This window comes from Lagopus muta, chromosome 15 (genome assembly GCF_023343835.1).
Source record: "Lagopus muta isolate bLagMut1 chromosome 15, bLagMut1 primary, whole genome shotgun sequence".
NCBI lineage: Eukaryota > Metazoa > Chordata > Aves > Galliformes > Phasianidae > Lagopus > Lagopus muta.
This window is the reverse complement of record NC_064447.1, coordinates 7,601,709-7,626,704: the sequence shown is the minus strand read 5'-3', so window position 1 is coordinate 7,626,704 and position 24,996 is coordinate 7,601,709. Positions and strand designations below refer to the sequence as shown.

The 24,996-nt window shown below is 41.9% G+C and overlaps 1 protein-coding gene across 1 annotated transcript in view; it reads right to left on the bottom strand.

Moving 5' to 3' along the window:
• ABCC6 (ATP binding cassette subfamily C member 6) overlaps positions 1 to 24,996 on the bottom strand; it is a 31,717-nt gene that overhangs the window by 6,589 nt on the left and 132 nt on the right. The window contains exons 2-23 of the mRNA XM_048961809.1: positions 24,216 to 24,392; positions 23,733 to 23,858; positions 22,975 to 23,112; positions 22,073 to 22,198; positions 21,469 to 21,530; positions 20,542 to 20,673; positions 13,044 to 13,253; positions 12,012 to 12,189; positions 11,449 to 11,610; positions 9,756 to 9,848; positions 9,000 to 9,203; positions 8,237 to 8,383; positions 7,284 to 7,371; positions 6,939 to 7,008; positions 6,172 to 6,298; positions 5,529 to 5,705; positions 4,933 to 5,100; positions 3,587 to 3,770; positions 3,083 to 3,146; positions 2,294 to 2,414; positions 1,011 to 1,218; positions 163 to 473 (exon numbers count right to left, since the gene is read on the bottom strand). Coding sequence (XP_048817766.1) covers positions 163 to 473; positions 1,011 to 1,218; positions 2,294 to 2,414; positions 3,083 to 3,146; positions 3,587 to 3,770; positions 4,933 to 5,100; positions 5,529 to 5,705; positions 6,172 to 6,298; positions 6,939 to 7,008; positions 7,284 to 7,371; positions 8,237 to 8,383; positions 9,000 to 9,203; positions 9,756 to 9,848; positions 11,449 to 11,610; positions 12,012 to 12,189; positions 13,044 to 13,253; positions 20,542 to 20,673; positions 21,469 to 21,530; positions 22,073 to 22,198; positions 22,975 to 23,112; positions 23,733 to 23,858; positions 24,216 to 24,392 — 3,273 coding nt within the window. The remainder of the gene's footprint in view (positions 1 to 162; positions 474 to 1,010; positions 1,219 to 2,293; positions 2,415 to 3,082; positions 3,147 to 3,586; positions 3,771 to 4,932; positions 5,101 to 5,528; positions 5,706 to 6,171; positions 6,299 to 6,938; positions 7,009 to 7,283; positions 7,372 to 8,236; positions 8,384 to 8,999; positions 9,204 to 9,755; positions 9,849 to 11,448; positions 11,611 to 12,011; positions 12,190 to 13,043; positions 13,254 to 20,541; positions 20,674 to 21,468; positions 21,531 to 22,072; positions 22,199 to 22,974; positions 23,113 to 23,732; positions 23,859 to 24,215; positions 24,393 to 24,996) is intronic.

Genomic DNA, 24,996 nt, shown 5'->3' with positions numbered 1-24,996 from the left:
AGTTGAGGTGATGTGGGAAGAGCTGGTGTTATTCTTGTTCAGATGCAATTGGAGATGATGAAACTAGTTTCTGCATGTCTCTGCCCCTAAGAAGTGGGGGCAGGCTCTCCACAGAGATGTGGCTATGCTGTTTTCTTCTTTATGTATACTATGAGCTCCTACCTGGAATACAGCGTAAAAAGCAGTCAAGGGCACTATGGCCATAGCTGCCTTTGGTGTAGCCACTATGATCACAAGGTAGATCTCAAGCAAGTTGAACAAGAATCCCAGTAAGGACTTCAGCTTGTCAGGGATGATAGAATCAATGGCATCCATCTCTTTGGAGAAGCGGTTCAGCAAGTTTCCAATGGGTGTCTCTTCAAAGAAGACTGCTGGGGATCTAGCAACATTCCTCAGCAACTGCACAAACAGCTTGTGTGAAGCTAACACGCCGCCTAGAAAGATTGCTGCTGTGGACACAAATCTGACAACAGCTGTAATTTAAAAAATAATTATTATTACTGGATCTGAACAAAGTTACCTTTGAGATCCCTTTTGTGACATCATGACTTTCATTTAGTGTGAATGCTATATTAGTGAAAGGAACTGGCTATCTGGTAATAATTAAGCCAAACCTCAGGATCTGATGTTAGATACAAGGGTATTTGATAGAAAAATGTAGCTGATTTTTGTCTTTTTTTTTTTTTTTTTTTGCTTAGGGTCCAGGTCGTACATTTCCATTAGGAAGTGAAGACACTTTATCGTGGTCTGCTAAAAGACACAGAACACATTTAGCATACTACGAGGTGGGATTTTCAGGCAGTAACACTGGAAATATTGTTTAGATCCCTTAAAAATCCTCTTTGTGTATCAGAGCCCATAGTTGTAGGTCCCATGCCAAACTTTTTGGGCTGGTGCTAAGAACCCAGGAGATGAAAAGCTCGTGGGTATGCACTTGTTTGTATTGTGAGAAAAACATCTTGAATATGGGAAATGGAGATGGAAACAACTGGGTAAGAAGTTAAACGAACCTTGAATGACTCCTAGTGCACCAAAGACTCCAACTCTTAGCTCTGTGTACTGCTGTGTACCATTGTGTACAGGGTCTTCTGTCCACATGCTGAGCCAATAACCACGAAAAAATGATAGACCTTGCTGACATGTGAACAACAAAATGATGGAGGCACACAGTGGTAAGCCTGTTGCCCTCAGGTAGGCTGCATAAACTGAAGCATTAACCTAGAGTGAACCAATAAGGAGGGAAAAAAAAAAAAAAGAAAAAGTTGGAAGGCTTAAGCTTGTTAAAGAGGAAAAACAGCTCTGAGGCAAGGAATAATTATTAGGGCATATCTACTCAATTATATGTTTTGAACCATAGCAAAAAATTATTTTATTTTCCAGGAGGATGAATAATGAAGTCATACTTAAATCTGTGGTGTTAACCAGTAATTGTAGGCAACTGATGAATTTACGCTGGTGTTACTGCTGGAATGAAGATGAGACTTTCCTTATGCTAGGCAGAGATTTATGTTTGTTATAGGTTTCAATGAGAGCTGGTATGTACCCTACTGACTGCCCACAGGACTAACTGCTGAGTGGCAGAGGTGAGGAGATCCCAATCTGCTTAACACTGTGCTCAGTGCAGCTCCTTTTTCAGATGTCTGACATCTTCCTCATCTCTAACAGTAGCAGTGCGTAGTTTCAGTTATTCTTTTTCTCACATTTTACAACTACAGTGTGTCCTGAGTACACATCCTGTCTGTGACTGACTCCTCCTAGCTGGAGTCCCACATCTGCTGCTTTTCTTATACAGTACCCTCTTTGCCTTGGCATTTTGAAATGTCCCTCACAGGCAAGATGAGAACACCCCTTCTCACCAGCTTCAAGAGTCTGCAGGCAGACACAAGCTCAAAAGTCCCTTGTAATCTGTCCTTTACACCAATTCACCCTGACTGCGTCTGTTATATCCTCCCTTCAGGTCAATTTTCAGATCAGTATCATCATCAGGATCCTCAGGGATCATAAATTACTTTTTCTTCTCTCATTCCCATGTGTTTTCTGCAATGTACGTGACTACTTTTATTTTTAAAAAGGTGCTTAGATTGGGGTAAGTGGGGAGATACAGTTTGCACAGAAGGTGTTATATAAAATAATGCCGAAATGACTTTGTCTCAATTATAGGGCAGATTTATACAGCTCAGATGACATTCCTGGACCTGAACTTTGGAAGAGAACTGACCCACCTGCCATGAGTGGGTCAGTGACAAAGCTGCAATACTTCCCTTCACCCATAGAGGAAAAGTGCTGTGCTTACCCTGCCTTGCTGAGTTTTCTCTCCCCTGGTTAATCTTCCTTCAGTGACTTCAGCAGTAGTACAGTCTTGACTTACAGGAATGGTCTTCCTTCCCATAGCAGGAGATTTGACTGAATTGTCACTTTATAAAGAAAACAAAAATCCTTTCAATTTTTTTGCTAAGGCAGTGAGCCTTTTGGAAGGCATTTATATCCAGGAAATTTTACTACCATATGTGTTTATTTGTAGAGAATAAAGTTGAACTGCTCTTCCTCCCTAGAGTGCATTTTTAATATTTCTTACAGTGGCAGTGCACTTTTCCCAGAGTCAAATGGGATGTGAAAGTTGGAGAAATTTACTCATCCTTATTCATCTCCTTTGTAGTCATTCTTTTTTCAAAGGCTGTTGTTTTTGGGGTCCTCCAGAGTGACCTCAGAAATTGTCCATATGTATCACAAGCACTGAGCTCTGTTAAATGTAGCTATTAACAGGCAGAAGCTTGAGTGTTCACTGGCTGTAGCTGGTGTGAAACAAGCCAGACCTTACAGCCCTACTGGGAAGAGCGAGCAGAGGATCTCCATGCCTAGTATAAGCTCCAGGACAGATTCTAGCTTCAAGTGAAATATGGAAAAAATGTTTGCAAACAGCCATATTCAGAAGTTGTTCCTTATTTGTTCTTTAGTTTTGCCAGTTTGCTGTTATTAGTGAAGACCAATCCCAAACCATTTTCATACTCATTAAGAAACTCTTGTATGTTTGTGTGGACTTCCAGAGCAAGTTCTTTGGTATTTGAGACAGCTTTAAGCTTACCTAAAGAGCTTGTCCTCTGACAGATTGTTTCTAGAGGTGATGGTATCTCCCATGTCCCCTGTAGCTATAAAATAAACGCACTATTTAAGTGCTTTTTAATACTACTTTATCCTGTTACAGTCTTTGAGAAACTGGTAAAAGAAAAGATTACAGAGAATTGTTCATAAGGATAGAAATATCAAAGTGAGGCTTGAAGAATTGCATGTAAAGTGGGTAATTATGTTAAGTGCGTGATTGTTGTTTGCTAAGAAAGAAATTCAAAATCCAGTTTTGAGGTGATGACTCAGCTCATTTGACTGGCATTTTTCCCACTAAAAGCGACAGCTTACTGTTATGGAATTCCTGCTCAGAATGTCCTTCACAGAACAAAACTTAAGACTGGCTTTTCCAGTTCTGTTCTCTTTTCCGTCTTCCTAGCAGCAAGACCACCAGTTCATTAAGTATAACATTAAGGAAACAAGAATGGTATGTCTGGGAAAAACAATTCCAATTAACTTGCATTACCTGGAAAACCAGAGCATGCCTTCTCTTCTGCAGTATTGTGTGACTGAAGAAACTCTGCAAAAGCCCCATTTCTCTGTGAAAGTTCTTGGTAGGAACCAATTTCTGCGATCATTCCATCCACCAACACAACAATGTTGTCCACTTGGTGCAAAATGCTGATCATGTGAGTCACAAGAACACGAGTCTGAATAAAGAGGGAACAGTTACAATTGTTCTGGTGTTCCCCTGTTTATGTGAGTTGTTGCAATTAACTGTCTTCTAAGAAGACATCCTCAGAGCTGTAACTTTCACTTATGTGAGAATATTTTTGCTTTTTGTTCCTGTCACTTCTGAGTGTCTCTTTGTCAAAGTTTACCTTTGCAGCATGGCTTTGTAAGTGGAAAACTAAGGAGAAAATCATGGGGAAAAAAAAACCAAACAAACAACTAAGCGGAAAATCATGAGTGGAGAGGTGAACCAGCTTGCTCTGTGTCATGCATGGCATAAAAAAGCAAAGATCAGAACTGATGCCTAACTTTTCAGATCAGCACCATGTAGGAGGACCCTCTGGAGGGTTCACTGACCAGTCCAATGTTGTTGATTCTACTCAGGCTGAAGCTCCAAAGGAGTATGATGGTAATGGGAGAGTCTGTCACGTTCATTGTCATTGATGCCAGTATACCAGAAAAGAATTTGTCTGAAAACTTTTTCAGACTGAACAAAACTACAGTGTCAAATTGTAAGATGGAGAAAAAAAAAATAGAGGTGCCCTGTCATCCCTTCTTATGTATCCACATTTATCATCTGTATTGTCTGACAGCAGAGAAATACTAAGGTATACCAGTGCAACCAAATGCAAAGAAGAAAGGAGGTTTAAGATGGATCTTAAGACTGAAATTTAAGTAATGAACAGTTGGGTGATGAGAACTAGAAAGGTGCTGCCATCAAAATTGACTGGATGAGGGATTATGATAAAGTGAATAGAATAGACACTTTTTCCAAACTATACTAGAAATAAATCCTAAAGCAGGAAAAATCTAATAGTGACAGAAGACCTTAGAACAACAGCTTTGCTGTGGAAGTAAGGCTGGAATTAGGCATGTGGTTTGAGTGAAGATAAAGGCAGCCTTTCTGAAGAACCTAACCTTTCAGTCTTCCTCCTCCTAGCTAAAATTTACTGTAAGACTTCTCTGCAATCTATGCAGCATATTGGTTACCCATGCCACTAACTAGTTTTGCTAGTAACATAAATAAATAAATAAAAAGGGAACCATTGGTAAAGTAACTTACATGACTGGAAACGTTTGTGAGGTCTTTATGACTGGAAACATTGTGATGTCTTTTAGAGTTCAGGATTTATAACAAACCTTGTCCTTCAGTAAACCATTGGGTCCAAGAACATGTTCAAAAATGTGCTGTCCAACGTGGGCATCAACGGCAGAGAGGGGGTCATCTAGTAGGTAAATGGAAGACCTTTGGTACACAGCACGAGCGAGGCTTATTCTTTGTTTCTGTCCTCCAGATATATTTATTCCCTGTAAAAATGCATTGGTACTGTTTATTAGTGTGCTTTGGCATAACTGTCAACTCGTGACTCCTTTATGAGGTTTTATGAGTTGCTTATTATTAAATGATGGTCTCTTTCTTTCCTCTCCCTCCCTCCCACCAAATCGGGCTCCTGAGATGCTGAAGCAGGGGCGTCTTCTCTTGAGAAACTCCACTCTCCTACAAAAGAGGACCCATAAATGACCTGGATTTGTTTACTACGTCTGATGCATCTCTCATATCTCTAGTTAACTATTAAGAGATGGGCTTGAGACCCCTTTAAATTATAGCCCAACTTTTCAGAAATTCCTGAGTACTTGCCCTTCCAAATTTAATTCCTTCCTTGGTGTTTAAGCAGGACATCCAAAGTTGAATTTACTCATGTTTTGGTAACTTTTCCATAAAACTGGTCCAGTACCTTCTCGCCTATTTCACTCTTCTGCCCTGCAGGGAAGCTCTCCAAATCAGGTTGCAGTGCACAAGCATCAATCACTCTGTTAAACCACATTTCATCCATCTCCTTCCCAAAGAGAATATTATCTTCCACTGAAGCATTCTGTATCCAAGCTTGCTGGGGGACATAAGCTGCTGTGCCCTACAAAAACAGAAATAGAATGTTATCAATCTCTTTTTTGTAAGTACAACTTGGCACTGTGTGAATCTGTCTTTGAAGAAACAACTTCCCAGTTAGCTTTATGGAAATATGCAACAACCATCACTATTGAGAGGCCTCAGAGTGCTTTGCAAAATAAAGGGGTCCTCACCCTGCTCTGTTACAGAGGAAGAAACAAGTGTAAGTGACGTGACTAACCACAGTGCCTCTATAGCTCACTGTCAGCATGGGAAATGGAACTGGATCTCCAAAGTCCTGTTGCTAGTCCTAAGAGTCAGGCTCATTAGAGGGGTCTTAAGCGCTCCTCAGTGATTAAATGTAGGCTGCTATGCTATAGCCTTTGTAACATTCAGCAGTGAGTTTTCATCAAGTACGTGATGCCTTAGTTTATGCCTCACTGTTCTTGAATACAGCCTAATTAAAAGCAAATGCTCAAGGAAAAATTTACCTTCATAGTCACACAGCCATCCATCTTTTCCAGGTCACCGAGTAACGCTGACAGCAAGGAGGACTTTCCAGCACCCACTTGGCCAACTACAGCAAGCAAGGAGCCTTGTGGTACAGTAAGATCTATCCTATAGAGAGAAGAGACCCCCCCCCCAGTCACTCTGACCACCTTTTAAATTCATTTTCTAAAAGAAAACGAGCAAAATTATTGCTGTTGTGGTGCAACAGTAAAAAAATGCATGCTTCTAATTTCATATAATTTCACAAGGTTACTCTTTGAGTTATGCTAACATTTTTCAGTAGCACAGGATTCATCCCTTCAGAGGCATGTTCAGCCAGAAAGTCTCTGTCCATATCTGCGTTTAGATTTCAAACCAAGATTGAAGACACAGAATCCCACTCTGCATATAGACTAGCCCAAAGTACTGGATAGTATTTCTTCTCTAAAACTGCAGCACCTTTTGAAATAAGCACCAATTCCACTTCTTCTACTTAATCTAATTCCACATTTCAGTGAATAATTGGGTAAGTACAGTCTCTATGTATTGAGGCAATATCTAGATGCCGAAACCTTCCCGTTTCTGTACTCCTATTAGAACAGAAATAGAAGAAAGAATCCATTTTATCTGACTTAATTGTTGGGATTCAATGTGAAATATGAAGCAGAAACCTCTATGTATTCTACACTACTTTCACTCTGGGCTCTGAACATTCTTTCATCTCCCACTCTGAGCTACGGAACTGAGCAGACTAAGCTTAAGACTGTACCTTCTAAGACAGGGAGAAGTGTCTTTGCTCCAGCAGAAAGTTCCATTTCTTACAATGATACTTGCCTGTACTAAAATAGGAGAAATAGAACATTTGTAAATTCAAAAGTAACTACAGAAAACATCCCTATGTTTTACTATGTACTTACATAAAATCAACCTTGAGTATCAAAAGAAGGGGCTGATTACCAGACTAAATTTCATTGTTAGAAATTACCAGGCCTCAGAAACAAAATGATGGTGAGGGGCAAATAATTTTCTCTCTCAACTATGGCAGACATCATAGCAGAAGCTGAACAATGAACTATTCCTCCTGTAAGACAACAATAGTAACACAAAAGCTCACCACAGTCAGAAGTGTTTCTGTTTGAGCTTTCGGGATTCAGTTCTTCCAGATTCAGAAAAGCTGCTAAGCGTTTTAAAGAAATTTTGGCCTGAAATGAAGAAGCACACACACACTAAGATTTAGAATAGAAAGGGAACTACAACTAAAAGACTTAACCTGAAAACCCACTGAAGACTGTTGACTGGGTGCTGCGTTGCAGATGCTGTAGGCATAGATGGACAAATGCATCTGGATTGCAACTCTTATACAAATGCATCAAATGCAACTCTTCCCTAAGTTAATTGCCTTTACTTTCACTTAGCTCATCAGAAAGGTTTGTTCTTCCATGTGTTTTTTTCTTCTGTTCACATCTTTGAATATTGGTGCTTTTTCCCCCAAATTCATCTTGCAATTTTTTTAGCAATTGCTCCTGTGTATGAAGAGTCAGAACAGCCTTCTTGTGGTGCAGAAGAGAAGAGCAATTTCCCAATTCTCACTGAAAAATGACTTGCTTTTATCTCTGGCTTGGCCTAGCAAGGTTTCCCTGGTCTGCCATGGAGATTTTTGCCCCACTGCTCTGGTCTCTTGTGATTAATAGCAGAACTAGAAGCCCATCTCATGTCTACTGCTGCTTGTGATATAAGACTAACGATGCTTCCAGGGGCAGTGAAGCACAGATACTGCCCAATGGAAAAAACATTAGAATTCTGCCTTGCACAGCATGATGCTTATAAGGCCCTGAAAGATTTAAGAACTACTCCTGGGGACTATTTTGTCATATGGAGTCTTTCTGAAAAACAGTACTTAAAAAATACTTCTAGCTGCAAGTCCTTGCACTTCACTGTTTCAAAATAGCAATTAAATAGCTGACCTGAGTCTCAAAGCCATTAAGACATTCCCATCTTTACCTTTTAATGGTGATACATAAAAAAACAATTTTGGCCAAAGAAAAAGAAACATAGCCTGCAATTAACCTGGACAGCAGCATTTATGGAGAATGGCAGGAATGAGTGTGCGGTGTTGAGAATGTTGATCAGTGTTAAAGATACAAAGGCCTTCTGAGCATCCAGGACGTGTGTGTTATCCACCAGGGTATAGACAGCAAACATGACAAATGCAATCTGGAAGAGAGCAAAGCAAAACCGAACCATTTGCTTCAGACAAGGAAAAGAGAATGATTCATAGTTGGCAGATCCCTTTCTAAATACTCTGGAATTCACTTAGTTAAATCTAGGTTATCATTCACATACGTTACACTGCTGTTCTGCAAATATCACAGGTGTGGTCTTGCATGTTGGTGATAAACCAAGTCTGATCATTTGATGTTTGGTCTGCTTTAAGGAAGGTTTGGTGCTGCAATTGCAGTAAGATGAAAACATGGCCATCTTCCATTAAAAGCATATATGGCTGACCTGCAACAGTACAGCAAAAGTGGCTTGTGCTGTTACTGACTGTGTTCTGAACTCTGTGTAGCTGGAGGTCTCCTGGTGGTTTTTACAAAGCAGACTTCATCTGCTTGGAGCACATCATGAGACAAGGTAAAGTGTTAACAGAACTGTTAGGACAGTAAAAGTATGTGTGGCTGATCACTGGGGCTCAGCTCCTCCTGTGAGACCATCAGCTGCTCCACACAGATATTATCTTTAGCTGTCCAACAGGGAGAATCTGTCCAGACAGTACCACGAAGAGAAGTGGATGTAACAGTGCATGTTTTGTGTAGGAGGATGAACCACTCACCAGGAAAGTTGATGAATGGAAAGAAGCTAGAGATGCTGAAAAGAGAATCTGAGATCTTTTTAGAGCCTGAAGTTCTTGCTCCCGGATAGCATGCACTTTTTCCATGAAGGTTTTTTCCCAACCATAGAGCTTGATTACTTTAATGTCACTAAGAATGGCATTGGTAAGTTTGGCCCTCTCGTCTTTATGCTTCATCTGGGCCTCCTGTAATAAATATTTGAGTTTGTCATTTAATAGGTTGAATATATAACTGAGCAATTATTCTGAAAAACCACTTTAATCCTGCCCATGAGCTCTGAATAAATTTCCCTGCAGTTCAGCTGTGTATGCTCTTTTGCTTGTAAATCTTTGAGATTGGGGACATTTTGCTTTTCTTTTTTAGAGCATTGTTTTTACTGGCAATAAATACAAAAGCAGAATAGTTCAGCAAACACAAAGTAAAAGAAGGCAGATGAGCTTATCTAAACCTCAAGTAACTTTGTAGGCTTTGAATTCTCCTAGGTTCAGAGAGTCGTAGTCGTTGTGAATAATATATATTAACCCATCACTTAAAGCCAAATGATAGTGATACACACCAATACAAAACTTAGCAACTTGCCTATTATAACCATCAGCCTTCAATTTTTTTTCTGTAGCATTGGGTTACATGTAATCCTTCCCCAGGAGAGCATGGCAGCCTTTAACTTAGATTTTAAAGTTGAATCCTAGCATAATTCATGTTAGTAAAAAACTTCATTTTTATGAAGCAAAATGTACCTGGAAATGACTCCTCTTCTTGGTGATCATAAAATTCAGAGGCAAAAGAAAAAGGAATACAGCAATTGAAGCCAAGGCTGATGGCCCAAGGAGCTGCCAGGAGAAAGAAGGAAAGTGGAAGAACTTTTGGTTTTACTATACATGACAGTCTTCTGCTCCCTCTTGCTCACATTCCTTCTTTGAAACCTATGATTAGCATCCCTGAAGTCTAAGGTTTTTCTCTAGTCCAGCCTTTGCCTTTCTTGGGAGCTGAGCTGTGTAAACACTGTGGGTTGCTCATTCTCCAAGCAGGGTAACTCCTGTCATCATACTCTGCTGAATTTATTTGCTTTCCTTTTAGGAACTAGATTCGTGCTGAGAGAGATCCAGAAGCAGGCTTGGTGGTTCAAGTCATTTGCTTCCCACCTGCTCTTGGATTTATCAAGGAGGACATCTTGTGGCTGGCATATGGAAGTGACACCAAACAAAAACAGACTTTGTTTAGAAAACAAGCTATTCTTGCAACATAAATAACCAAGTTTGCCTGAATTTACATCAATTAGTGAGATGAAATGGCAGCCATCAAGTACAGTGCCACATACTCTTGGAGAGCTCTTGAGTTCTTAACTTCCACACCAAAACAGGGAGTTTGTTTCTTGTGGTTTAGTCACATCTCTGCAAACAGCATTTGCTAGAAATGTGAGTGCTGATATACAAGCAGACAAATGTAATCCTTACACAAATGGTTTATAAACTAGCAAATAAAGTGTTAATTTTTAAAAGTTAGAAAAACTTAAAGCAATCTGCAAGTTGCCACTGAAAACTCTCATGTAACTCAGTACACACGAGCACATTCAGCTTGGCAACATCAATAGAAAGGGCTGATGGACTTTAAACTGTTCATACCACAGCTACCAATTTACTTTCCAGGGTCATGGCACTCTGCAGGCACCTGGCACTAGTCCATACTGCCTAGTGGAGGAAGGTCTCAAAGGCCTCTGGAAAGCTCTTAGAAATTGTCTCTGCTGTGCTCATACTTCCACTTTGCACACTGTCAAGAACAGGCAAAGAAATACAACCTTATCCTACTGAGAAAATGCCATACAATGCATTAGGGGAAAAAGGGATCTTTCAGATTAGCATCGTTGATTCTCATTTGGGTTTTGCTCTCTCCTTGCAGAACTCCTTGATATCTGTGCAATTCAGCATATCCAATACTCCTTTTGAATATCATAGAACTTTGCTTCTGTTTCTTTTGCTGATCTTATGGTAACAAACCTTCAGGATGAAGCAGATCAAGTTGTTACTACAACCATTTTTCTTTACGTTCTGTTACTGTGCAGAAGAGCTGCGACTGGACCTAGAGCCTGCAGTGGGCCACTACATTTTGACTGGAACGAGAGCAGGCAGAGGAAAATTGCAGGTAGAAGTTTATCAGTCAGCTCAGAACAATTATAATCACACTTTTTTCCCTAAAAGAGACTGAATACTGAATATACAGGTAAGAAGATAGTCAAGGATCAGGAAAAGACTCTATACTAATAAAAATAACTTCTGACAGTAGAAGTGAATTTTCCATGCTACACAGCTAAAAAAACCATGGCAATTTCAGGTTGCTCAGACCAGCAAAACTCTAAGATGAATTTTGAAAAGTCCTTTTTCCTTTGATACCCAGAACGGAAATTGATTGCTATGTACTGTCATCATATTTTACCTGCCACAAGAAGACAAAGCAGATGATAATCCGAATAGGAGCAAGCCAGGTTCCATTAAAATAGATAATGAGATCCATTAGCTTTTGGACATCAACGGATACCAGATTAACAATTTCACCTACTGTTACTGCTTTCCTTGATGCATTTGACATGATTAGGATCTAAACAGGGTAGAGAAGGAAGTATAAATCAACACAACAGCTTTGATCCAAAAATCAAGAACTTTCTTTTCCTTATGGAGAAAAAAAAAAAAAAGATCAAATCGTAGGTAGTGAAAATGTGCTGATGCCTGAAATATGTGACTTCACTTGAGAATGAAAAATTTACTCCCTTTCCCAACTATCTTTCCTTTTCTTGTCTTTCTCTTCAGAGGTAAGATCTGAAAGACAAACAGTAAAATACCTCACACACTATTCAGAGATGAATATAGCACAGAATTACATGCTAGAAGTAGATCTCTAATAGCATATTCCCTCATTGTTGAGAACCATGTAACAACGTCACAATAACTAATGTTAGGCTAGAAAAAAAATGAAGTTGAAAAGGTAGCTCACAGACTCACCTTCCTGTATACAAGCCCTGTTACTGCAGTTTTCAATCTCAGACCCAGAACGAGACACATGTACATATATCGTTGTTCAAATAGAGTCTGGAGGCAAGCTAAAAGAACCAGAATGAAGGCATAGAAATAACCATGCCAGCTAGGGGCCTCTTGATCTTCAATGAACTCAAGGAAAAGGCTGCAAGACAGGAGCACAATATTGGTTAATCTGTGTAGAACTGATGCAGTGTTGGAAATGAAATTCCAGCGATTTTTCTGTATTCTCTAGCTGACCTTTGTCAGTAAAATAGTAGAAGAGATGGGAAAATGCTAGGTTTCCTGTGTCTGCAATATCTCGTTTTTGACATTTGACACTCTTGGTTTTGAAGTAATCTCTGATCTATCTCAGCATCTTCTGAGATGTGATTTTTAATGTGAAAGATGGCACCTGAATTCTGTGAATTTGTCAGAAATATGCAAATAAGAAGTGAGAATCTGAGGAAGTCACCGATTTCCACGTTTCCACAGCTGCTTCTAATGACTGAGAAGTGTTTTTGCCTTTGAAAACAAATTGCAGTGCAGGTTTGTGTTGTACCAACATAATCCACAAAGTGTAACGATCCACTAACTAAAGATGCTACTGAAGATGTGTAGGATGCTCAGCTGTATGCTTTATGATTAGTAAAGGAACATAGAGCCATGAGTCTACTGCAGATTGCTGACAGCCTGTGCAATGCATGCAGTACACAGAACCACCAAATAATGCTTACTCTGGTTCTTGCAAAGTTGCCACAAAGCTTAGGGCAACTGGTCCTTTCCACATAGAGGTAAAGAAATGTACACAGCTGTAGAAAGTGACAGAGGTGACTGTGGGCTTAGAATGAATGGTAATCCTGCTCCTTTCAACAGCAATCGGAGATTGCAGAAGCTAAAATTCTGTTTATCTACTTCTGTGAGTGCTGACATACATTTCTCTGGGTGAGCTCATGCATGCAGCAGTCTTATGATACATGTGGTGTTTCTTTGGGAAATAAATTCCAAATAGGCACATACCTCAGTATCTTTGGGATGGAGAACAAGAAGACATCACATATAACTAAGCAGAGGGTGCTGAGCAGGAAATAGATTCCAAACATGCTCCAAAATGCTTGCAGCAATGGCCCACTCTGACTGTGCTCTGACTGCAGTAGAACCTCTGTCTCTTCAGCTTCTCCAATGTCAGTTTCATTCTGACTCTTTTTAAAAGTAGCAGACTCCATTTTTCTAAAGAAAGAAATTGTCATGGTTCTATGTTTTTTGTTCTTGTTTTTGTTTTTTTTGTTTTTGTTTTTTGTTTTTGGGTTTCAGTATTCCACATCAAAACATCATGTAGTGTACGGGGCATTAAAGTGTCACTGCCCAATCCCAGCTACCTATCCCTGTACATTACAGAAGTCACGGGATCTGGCCCTTCCGGGTGGGGGGGGCACTCTCTTGCTGCCTGGCAGTGGGTGCTGGAGGGTGCTTTCCTAGCCGTTCCAAGCTTTTCAGGTTTGAATCGGTCCCGGGAACTCTCTCTCTCTCATCTTGTCTGATTTATTAATCTCAATTGCAATTAAATTGTATCTATTGTGTTATCTTGTATTCCCATATTATAGTAAAATAAGTTTTCCTCCATAGATTGTTGCCGCTGTTCTTTTCCTCCCTTCCTTCCTTCCCATTTTTGTGGGACTGGGGTGGGGGGGGGGGGGGAGGGCAGAGGCCTGTCGCCCCTGTCACGGACATAGATTGATCTGGTCAAATCCGTGACAGATATTTGGCGCCCAACGTGGGGCTCGACTGCTTTTTAGCTTTTTGAACGAATCTCTTTTTCTCTCTGCTCTTAGAGAGCTTCGTTAGGGAGCATTATCAGTAGTTCAGGTTTCTGTGCTGGAAAACCTGACCTTGAAAGATTAGGCGTACTGCCAGTGTTCTGGGATATTTGTAAACTTTGAGCACTACTTAGTCTGAGTAGTGCCTTTTTCCTTTTTTTTTCCCCTCCTCTTGTTAGCTTCAATTCATTAACCCTTTTTTAGCAAGCACCAGCGATGAACCCACTCGTTATCGTGGGGGTGCTGGGTAAAGGATTAAAAGCAATGGTGTTAGTCACAACCTACTGGCCAATAATCCAGCTCATAATTATGTGTTGTGGAATTGCAACCATATATAGGTACCTAATGACACTGATGGAGACACCTATGTTTTACCTATTTGCAATGTGGTATGATTTGAACTTTGACATCTACATCCCAGAAGGAATGGCTAATTTCACAAACAACTACATCCCAGAAGGAATGGCTAATTTCACAAACAACTACATCCCAAATGGAATAGCTAATTTTACAAACAACACGATGTTCAGACCAGTCTCCGGGTTTTCTTCTCGGTTTGTCAAACGTTTTTTGAATCCTGAATTAATACCCATGTTGTTGTTCGCGTCATCAATTCTCCTGAATGTATTCTTTATTTGTAATAAGGGGAAGGAGTCTTCTCCAAAACTAGAGAATGATGACTGGCAGGGGATATGGAGAGGTTTAGGAAAGGTCTTAGAAGCATGGGGACCCGCAGTGTCATGGGATTTTACTCTTGAACACCTGTGGGATCCTGAGAAACTAAGCCAGTATTTGAGTCAGGGACTATGCGGCTTACATAAATCTAAGGAGGTACAACTTATTTGGGGTTTGGCTTGTGCTTACCGTGCCCTATATAATACCATTCGGGAGAGAGAGAGTTTCCGAGCTGAGGTTCAAGCCAAAGGGGAAAATCCCCAAGTCAAATCTAATCAATCACAGGAGACACCAGTAACAATACCGGTTGCTCCTGTGGAGGGCAAGAAATGGAAACGAGTGTCTTCACGTCTTGAACGAAAAAGAGAAGAAGAGGAGGAGGAGGAGGAGGAAGATCCAGGCGAGGGGCCCTCCTCAAAACCACCACCATCGCGAAAGGCAAAAGCGAAAACTAAGAGACATGCAGAAGAGAGTGATGAAGAGGAAGTCTCTATTACTACTCGCCGGCCTCTAAAGATGACTGAAATCCAAGGTTCAAGAAAGGAGTTCACACGGCGCCTGAATGAAAGTATTGTTTCCTGGTTGGTTCGCTGTTGGGACAGTGGGGCCCATAGCTTGTCTCTGGATGGTAATGAAGCTCGCCAACTAGGTGCCATTGCCAGAGATCCAGCTATTGACAGAGGAATTAGTCGATGTTCGGATGAGGCTGCCTCCCTCTGGGAACGAGTGTTAATAGCCGTGAAGGAAAAGTATCCCTTCAAAAATGGCTTGAAGATTGCGATGAAGAAATGGGATACAGTTGAAAAGGGTATCCAGTATTTGAGGGAAATAGGCGTGGTGGAAATGTTGTATGACCCTGACTTTGTTCCTAACCACCCACAACAAAACCGCGACCCTGAAAAGGTGAGGACAACGCCTGAGATATGGCAGAAAATCGTGACAACAGCACCGGACAAATATGCTGCTACACTAACGTCAGCATGTGACAGATACCAGGAACAACAGAGAACACCCTTAATTTATGAATTAATTGTTACGCTCCAAAACTACGAACAATTGCTGTCTCCAATTCATTCTGCCGTTGCTGCAATATCAAGAATGACGGAGCAAGTGTCTCAACTGATTAACCGTGACAAACCTGTAGCAGTATCAGAGACGCTGGATGAAGATCAGGATAATCAAATGAGTCTAGCGAAGGAGGTGAAGGAGATGATGAAATTTTGGCGATCCCACCTAACTAAAGACAATGAACCTTCCTTCTTACGTGCACGATCAAAAATCTCAGCTGTTAGAGGCAGACGCTCTACGGCTCAAGTAAGGAATAATACACCGCGAATTACCTTATGGTATTACCTACGTGACCATGGAGAAGACATGGGGAAGTGGCACGGTCAACCTACTCCTGTATTACGAGCCCGGGTGAAAGAATTACAAGGCAGATCTACCACCAGTGCAGTTGCTCCAGTTACCACAGGTAATGAATAGAGGGGCCCTGCCCTCAGTCAGGGGGGGGAAAGGGATAATAGAGTATATTGGACTGTGTGGATTCGATGGCCTGGCACATCAGAACCACTGAAATATAAGGCCCTGGTGGACACTGGTGCACAGTGCACTCTGATGCCCTCGAGTCATGAAGGGACAGAATCAATCCATATTTCTGGAGTGACCGGGGGCTCTCAAGAATTGACTGTGTTGGAGGCCGAGATAAGCCTCACTGGTAAGGACTGGCAAAAACATCCTATTGTGACGGGCCCAGGGGCTCCATGTATACTAGGGATTGATTATCTCAGAAGGGGGCATTTCAAGGATCCTAAGGGGTATCGATGGGCCTTTGGAATAGCTGCTGTGGACACAGACAACATTAAGCAGCTGTCTGTTTTGCCTGGCCTGTCAGAAGATCCATCTGTTGTGGGGCTGCTGCGAGTAAAAGAGCAACAGGTACCGATTGCTACAAAAGTGGTGCACAGGCGTCAGTACCGCACCAACAGGGATTCTTTGCTCCCCATTCATAAGTTAATTCGTCAACTAGAGAGCCAGGGAGTGATCAGCAAAACTCACTCGCCTTTTAACAGCCCCATATGGCCAGTGCGTAAAGCCAGTGGAGAATGGAGGCTGACGGTGGACTACCGTGGCCTGAATGAAGTCACACCCCCACTGAGTGCTGCTGTGCCGGACATGTTAGAACTCCAGTATGAACTGGAGTCAAAAGCGGCCAAATGGTATGCCACCATTGACATTGCTAATGCCTTCTTTTCCATCCCTTTGGCCAAAGAATGTAAGCCACAGTTTGCTTTCACATGGAGGGGCATTCAGTATACCTGGAACCGTTTGCCCCAGGGGTGGAAACACAGCCCGACCATTTGCCATGGGTTGATCCAAACTGTATTGGAACAGGGCAGTGCTCCTGAGCACCTGCAGTACATTGATGACATCATTGTGTGGGGTGATACAGCACAAGAAGTCTTCACAAAAGGAGAGAGGATGATCCATATTCTTCTGAGTGCTGGTTTTGCTATTAAGCGAAGCAAAGTGAAAGGACCTGCCCAGGAGATTCAGTTCCTAGGTATAAAGTGGCAAGATGGCCGTCGTCACATTCCGACAGACGTGATCGACAAAATCACTGCTATGTCTCCACCCACTAGCAAAAGAGAGACACAATCTTTTCTGGGTGCAGTGGGCTTTTGGAGAATGCATGTTCCAAACTACAGCCTCATTGTAAGCCCCCTTTATTATGTGACGCGAATGAGAAATAAGTTTACATGGGGCCCTGAGCAGCAGCAGGCTTTTGAACAGATTAAACAGGAGATAGCCCGTGCCGTGGCCCTAGGACCAGTACGAACGGGACAGGGTATAAAGAACATCCTCTACACTGCTGCTGGAGAGAACGGTCCCACTTGGAGTTTGTGGCAAAGAGCCTCAGGAGAGACCAGAGGCCGACCCCTGGGATTCTGGAGTCGGGCATACAGAGGGTCTGAAGAGCACTACACTCCAACTGAGAAGGAGATCTTAGCCGCTTATGAAGGGGTTCGGGCTGCTTCCGAAGTAGTCGGTACTGAAACACAGCTCCTTCTGGCACCTCGACTGCCAGTGCTGAACTGGATGTTTAAAGGAAAGGTTCCCTCCACCCATCATGCTACTGATGCCACTTGGAGTAAGTGGATTGCACTGATTACACAACGAGCACGGATGGGGAACCTCAGTCGTCCAGGAATCCTAGAAGTCATCATGGACTGGCCTGAAGGTAAGAAGTTTGGAACACCACCAGCAGAAGAAGTATCACGTGCTAAAGAAGCCCCACCATACAATGAACTACCAGAGAATGAAAAGAAATATGCCCTGTTCACAGATGGATCGTGTCGTATTGTGGGAAAGCATCGCAGATGGAAATCTGCTGTGTGGAGCCCCACACGACGAGTTGCAGAGGCCACTGAAGGGAAAGGCGAATCAAGCCAATTTGCAGAGGTAAAGGCTGTCCAACTGGCCTTAGATGTCGCTGAACGGGAGAGGTGGCCAATGCTCTATCTTTACACTGACTCATGGATGGTAGCAAATGCCTTATGGGGGTGGTTACAGCAGTGGGAGCAAAATAACTGGCAAAGAAGGGGTAAACCTATTTGGGCTGCTGAACTGTGGAAAGACATTGCTGCCCGAACAAAGACTATGGTTGTAAAGGTGCGCCATGTAGATGCTCATGTCCCCAAGAGTCGGGCTACTGAAGAACAGCAAAATAACCATCAGGTAGACCGAGCTGCCAGAATTGAGGTGGCTCAAATAGACCTGGACTGGCAGAACAAGGGTGAATTATTTCTGGCTCGGTGGGCCCATGAGACCTCAGGTCATCAAGGGAGAGATGCAACATACAAATGGGCTAGAGACCGAGGGGTGGACTTAACTATGGATGCCATTGCGCAGGTCATTCATAACTGTGAAACATGTGCCATCATCAAACAAGCCAAGAGGATGAAACCTCTGTGGGAGGAAGGGCGATGGCAAAAGTACAAATATGGGGAGGCCTGGCAGATTGATTATATCACCTTACCACGATCTCGCAATGGTAAGCATTATGTGCTTACTATGGTGGAGGCAACCACTGGGTGGCTTGAAACATATGCAGTACCCCATGCTACCGCCCGAAACACCATACTGGGTCTCGAGAAACAAGTCCTGTGGCGACATGGCACCCCAGAAAGGATTGAGTCAGATAATGGGACTCATTTCAAAAATTCTCTTGTAAATACTTGGGCCAAAGATCATGGCATTCAGTGGATTTACCACATTCCCTATCATGCACCAGCCTCTGGTAAAATTGAACGATACAATGGATTGTTAAAAACGATGCTAAAAGCACTGGGTGGCGGAACATTTAAGCACTGGGAGAAGCATTTGGCAGAAGCCACCTGGTTAGTCAATACCAGAGGATCTATTAATCGTGATGGTCCTAACCAATCCAGTTCACTACATACCGTAGAGGGAGATAAAGTCCCAGTTGTACATGTAAAGAACATGTTAGGAAAGGCAGTTTGGGTTCTTCCAGCTTCTGGAAAGGGCAAACCTCTCCGTGGTACAGTTTTTGCCCAGGGACCAGGATCCACTTGGTGGGTAATGCAGAAGAATGGGGATGTCCAGTGTGTACCACAAGGAAACTTGATGCCGGGGGAGTGCAGTTACTAATTCTATGTATATGTATATAGCCATGTGTGCATTTTAATCATTTTTTGTTTGTTTGTATATATGTATATATATTTTAAGCATGATGTAACGATGTAGAATAAGGGGTGGAATGTCATGGTTCTATGTTTTTTGTTCTTGTTTTTGTTTTTTTTGTTTTTGTTTTTTGTTTTTGGGTTTCAGTATTCCACATCAAAACATCATGTAGTGTACGGGGCATTAAAGTGTCACTGCCCAATCCCAGCTACCTATCCCTGTACATTACAGAAGTCACGGGATCTGGCCCTTCCGGGTGGGGGGGGCACTCTCTTGCTGCCTGGCAGTGGGTGCTGGAGGGTGCTTTCCTAGCCGTTCCAAGCTTTTCAGGTTTGAATCGGTCCCGGGAACTCTCTCTCTCTCATCTTGTCTGATTTATTAATCTCAATTGCAATTAAATTGTATCTATTGTGTTATCTTGTATTCCCATATTATAGTAAAATAAGTTTTCCTCCATAGATTGTTGCCGCTGTTCTTTTCCTCCCTTCCTTCCTTCCCATTTTTGTGGGACTGGGGTGGGGGGGGGGGGGAGGGCAGAGGCCTGTCGCCCCTGTCACGGACATAGATTGATCTGGTCAAATCCGTGACAGAAATAGTGGAAAAGCTAACTGTAACTGAAAAAAATTGCATCTTGTGTTTTCAAAAAATCATGAAATAGCTCATGCTGGATCTTGTGCCCTGTCCAGTATAAATACAGGTCAAAAAATGATCCCTCTCATCAGAACCAAGCTTCTAGGAATTAAGAGTTGTTGTTCAGCATATTTCATCACTTAGGTGTTGCACAAAAATACTTTCACTGTTTACCCACTGAACAGAGGAGACTCCCATGTTTTTCTAACAGACAGTCAACATAAAATCTGAGTAACTATATTTTTCTTCTTGTTTAATAGCCAGATAATTCAGTAGGATTGAATCTTTCAAATCTTCCTTTGTCTAGATGGACAGAATGCTTCCATCTGTGTTGGAAGCACCAGCAAAGCTCACACTGAGAGCCTGAATATGTACTGAAGCTGTCTGGATACTGCGGTGAATGTTTCGTACCTGGAGATGTTCAAGTTCAGGCTGGACTGGGCTCTGTGCAACCTGATCTAACTGGAGATGCCCCTTTTTGTTCCAGGGGAGTTGGAATAAATGACTTTTAAAGGTCCCTTTCAACTAAAATGATTCTATGATTTTGATGTCTGTCCCTTTGTGGGGAGTGGAGGAGCTTCAAGTCTGTTCAGAGATGGCATACCAGTCCCTGCAGGCATATTTGTTTGTAGCATCTAAAGGAGAGAGAAATGCCAGCTGCATCCATGACACACTCTAGATTAAGTACTCACTGCTTCATTCTGTTGTTATACTTCTTCCACTCCCTCTCAGCCCAGGCAACAATTTCTTCAGAGGAGTCCTCTTTCCTCACTGACCACAGGTCATCCACCCCCAAAGACTGCTGACAGCCTTTCCAGACAAGCCTGGAAAACACAGACAGCCAATAAGTAAGCACAAAAGTATTTGTTGCACATGTAATATTTTCAAAACAGATGGGCCTTAATTCAGTGCTACACAGTGAATTCTGTAAATACTACTTAGGAATATCCTTTCCCTGAATACATATGAATATTTAGGAACAGCTGTTTTGCTTCAAACCCCTATGCTATCTTCTGTCAGTATAATTATTATTTGCAAGTAAGCCCTAATTCTAAGTTTAGTTGATAGTGACAGCTGGGTCTCGGGCAGAGGGGGACAAAGTTCATTTTAACTTAATCTGTGGCTAAGTGAAACAGAGGAGGCATTACCATTGCTGACATAAGGTCCAAGGTATGTAATCATTTTACTTCTGACTGCTAAGCAGAAGGCTGAGGCAAAATCATCTTTCAGTATTTTCTCTCTGCCCAGCATTTGTTACAAGAAGGTCTGGCAGGCAGGGCTGTGGCTGGTGTACAGCAATCTCTTGAGACTGCTGATGTCTATTTGAAGATGAAAAGGTCCTGGGCAGGTAGCTAGGAGTGAGGAATTATCTGGAATCACAAATTTGTGTTTTAAACTATTTTGAGAAAAATAAGCTACATTTTACAATTAGATCTTGAGAGAATACCTCAAGTCCTCAGAGAAGGAATTTAAAACCTCACTACATAAGTTAACCTGGGAGCAGAGCAGAGATGCTTCAACTGCTTCTCATCTACACCCTCTCTTATGCTGGTTTTGTTTTTTTGTTTTTTTTTCCCCTGATATTATAGCAAACCCTTGTCTCTTCTGTGTTTTCTTACCCAGAGAACCACCAGTATGTGATTTTGGACAGAAAAGAGCTGCTGGCTTCTGGACACTGATTCTGATGGGAAGAAAAACATGGATGATATTTATATGGAGAAAAGGGAACGTGTCATATGATATCCCTCCTGCACTTTTCCAAGAAAAACAAGCAAAAGGCTACCCAGCCCCCACTCCTTGCCTCTGGCAATGTATTGTGAGGGATCTATGGGACTTTGGAGAATTAGACTTCAAATAATGTCTCAGAATACCATCCTTCATATCCAACGATATTCACTTTCTGAAGCACTTAGTTCTGCCATACATGTACCACAGATAGAGGAGTGTACTGGTTTACTGAAGACCAGGCAGAAGCAAAATAAGCCCTATATGCTGATTTCAATGAAAAGAAGCAAGAGTGTGGAGAGGTCACTAGTTTTTCAAAACACACAAAAGATGGAGTTGTTATCCCCAGTTCTGCTGGTTACCTTTTAATACCATTGGCCTTTATACAGAATGATGTATTTTGCACCTCTCAGATAATCATGTTCCTGTGTATCCCCAGAAGTTTAAACTTGCTTGAGCAACGAAGCAAAGCATTATGAAAAGCTACATTATACTTACAGAACTGTTGACAGCTTTAGTGAAGAAAGGAGGGTGATCCACTAAGCAGAATAACACAAGTTCACCAAGCACCAGGCTAGCATAAAGGTAAGTGGCAACATGGTGGAAAAAGTCTTCCAAGAACCCCTAAGAAACAGAATACTGCTGAGAATGAAATCAATGGGGAAAGATGGCTTCTTCATACTCTGCAAGCCATAGGCTGAGTTTTTGTTTGATGCTTGGTTTTATTTTTTGTACTTACATTTATTTAAATTACAGTTGTGTAACTATTGAAATAGGTAATTCCTAGAACTGGAACACCAGAAACTACTGAATAATGGATTCATTTATCATTTACAGTAATGCTTTATCATGACACTTCACAACATACTTAACGTCTACACTGCATAATTGTTCAGAGAACTTGAAGTGCTTTGACATTGTGCTCACATAGACTGTGCTCACATAGTGGGATAAGTCACTGACAGAATGAAACAGCTGCTGGGGTTTATTAAGTAGGGTGTATGGGGCTCCATAAAGGACTCACTAATTAATTTTGTGACCAAGAAAGACAGAAACAGAAACACCCAACAAGGCAGAAGTCTGAATATTTTTTTCAGAGCAAGAATTGGTGAATTGTTAATTATGGAAGAGGCCTGGAGCCTGAGCATAAGGCTACATTTGGTGTTTACATTAATTTGCTTTTTTTTTTCATGTGAAATCTGATGAACACTCAGAAAACCATGCTCTCTCTGTATTGCAAGGGATAACATGAGTGGAGATCAGACTCATTAATCATTTTTCTTAGCACAGACATTAAGAAAGGAATTCAGTTCTTCTCCTCACTATCAATGAGGCAAAAAGAACCATATTGTTCAGAGCCTTCATACCCTTTCAGGTTAAAGATAAATGATTTCACTTACTCTTTCCAGGCCATGTTGGATTTTGGAACTAAACATCACAAGTGCAGACAAGAATGTGAGCAGCCAGTAAATCAACATGATGCCTGAAGACTGGATGCCCATCATTCTTTCTGCTTGGGTAAGGAACATGGCAAGGATCTGTGAGGAAGCAGAAATACCTCCAGGTAAATAGCTGGTAGTGAAATGCCAAACATTACTATCAAGTTAATGGACACAATAAAGCAAAATCAGTTTCTTGCCCAAACATTTCAAGGTACTTAGAGCTGAACTATTGTAAGGCTAAAACTGAATGTATTAGGAGCAGTTTGTGCTGCAGAATGTCACTACTGAAAGAGCAAGTAATAAAACCACAACTGGGCCAACAGGCTGGAAGGCTCTAGGCTGTGAAGGTGCCGTAACTGAAGGGGAGGATAGGCATTTAGTCAAAAAGAAATCCCATTTCATTCATTAAGATCCAACCATACTAACTAACATACTGTGGTTATGGGAAACTGGATCTTGTCCTGTTATAAAACCTCCTTCTAAATATAGCTGCTTTGGCTCTTGTGAGGTATACGCATCTCACAGAGCTATATAATGTAGCTGCCTCAACTCTTGTCCCCTACTGCTTCATAGAGCAGAAACTCAAAGAGCAAAGCTCCGGTGTTATATTCCCCATCAGCTATCTTTGTGCTCAGAGACACTCAAAAACATGGGAAATACCAGAAGTGCCCCCAGAAGGCTAAGCTGGGCCACACACAGGACAAAAGAAGAATTACCATTGTGATCCCCAACACTGCCGGGCTAATGAAGAATGCTGGAGTCCGAGGGATTCCTTGGCTTATTTCCCACAGTACATAGAAGACATTAGAAAAACACAGTATGACCAAGAGGAATCCAAGGACCTGGGACAGAGACAGCAAAAACATATTGGAATGAAGTAAAAAGATGCTGGGCCAGCCTACTGAACTGGCTGCTCCAAGAAGGCCGGGCTAGAAGACTGAAGAAGTAACAGAGCAGGTTTGAGACAGAGCATTATGGAAAGTAGCAGGAAACTACATGGAGCTACAGGGGAAAAGATCTCGCAGTAGTTATTCCTGAAGATTTACTTGATTTGTACTGATGTGACTTTTACCTGAGTGAATAAATGTCAATACAAGCACAGAGATGGATCATCAGAAAAGAGTTAATGATTTATAAAAATTAAACTGTGCATCAAAATTGCAGTAGTGTTAGGATCAAATCCCATCCTCCACTTTTACCATTTTGATTTTGAAGATGTGGGACATCCTGATATAGCCTCTGTTTTTGTGTCGAAGGTACAAGTAGTAGAAAGGAAAACAGATCCACAGATAGGCACAGGGGATCCAAGCAAGGACTGTGTTCTCGAAGCACCAGGTAAATCTTGGGCTGTTGGTGTACCATGTCTGGTTCCAGTCCTGTCACAGAACCAACAGAGAAGTGAAACAGTAATGCTAATGTATGCAGAATTTCACCAGCCAGTGCAAATTGCTCATAGTTCAAATGAGATGATGTTAAAGAAACTTGATGTGGAGTTTCAAACGTGAAGAGCATTTGGCAACAGAGAGCTGCTGGAGACAATGCAGCAGCATTCTGCAGGGAATGGAAATGGAAAGAGGAAAAAAGGGTTTGAAAAGTGCCAGAGAAAATGAATCATCTATCAGAACTAAGGAGGAAAGAGAGAGAAAGAGGAAATTTAAGTGGAATGTAGAATGAGAAATAACAATTTTGGAATCAAAAAGATTATTAGCGCTTGGGAATGGTCAGTAGAGAAACCCGGTGCAACAGATAAGGAGAAGTATCCTGGAGCATAAACTGCATCACAACTGCATTTCCTCAGCTGTCTTTAACAACTTCTCTGACCGGGGACGATCAGTCCGAGGCCAAAGCTTGAGCAGCCCGTGGGGAAAGCTCGGCCGGCAGCAATTCTGGCAGAGAAGGCTGGGCGGTTGAGTCGGATCGCCGTTGTCTCTTTGTGCGAAACGAGTCCGCGCTTCAGCTCGAGCCGGCGCTGCCCCGGGC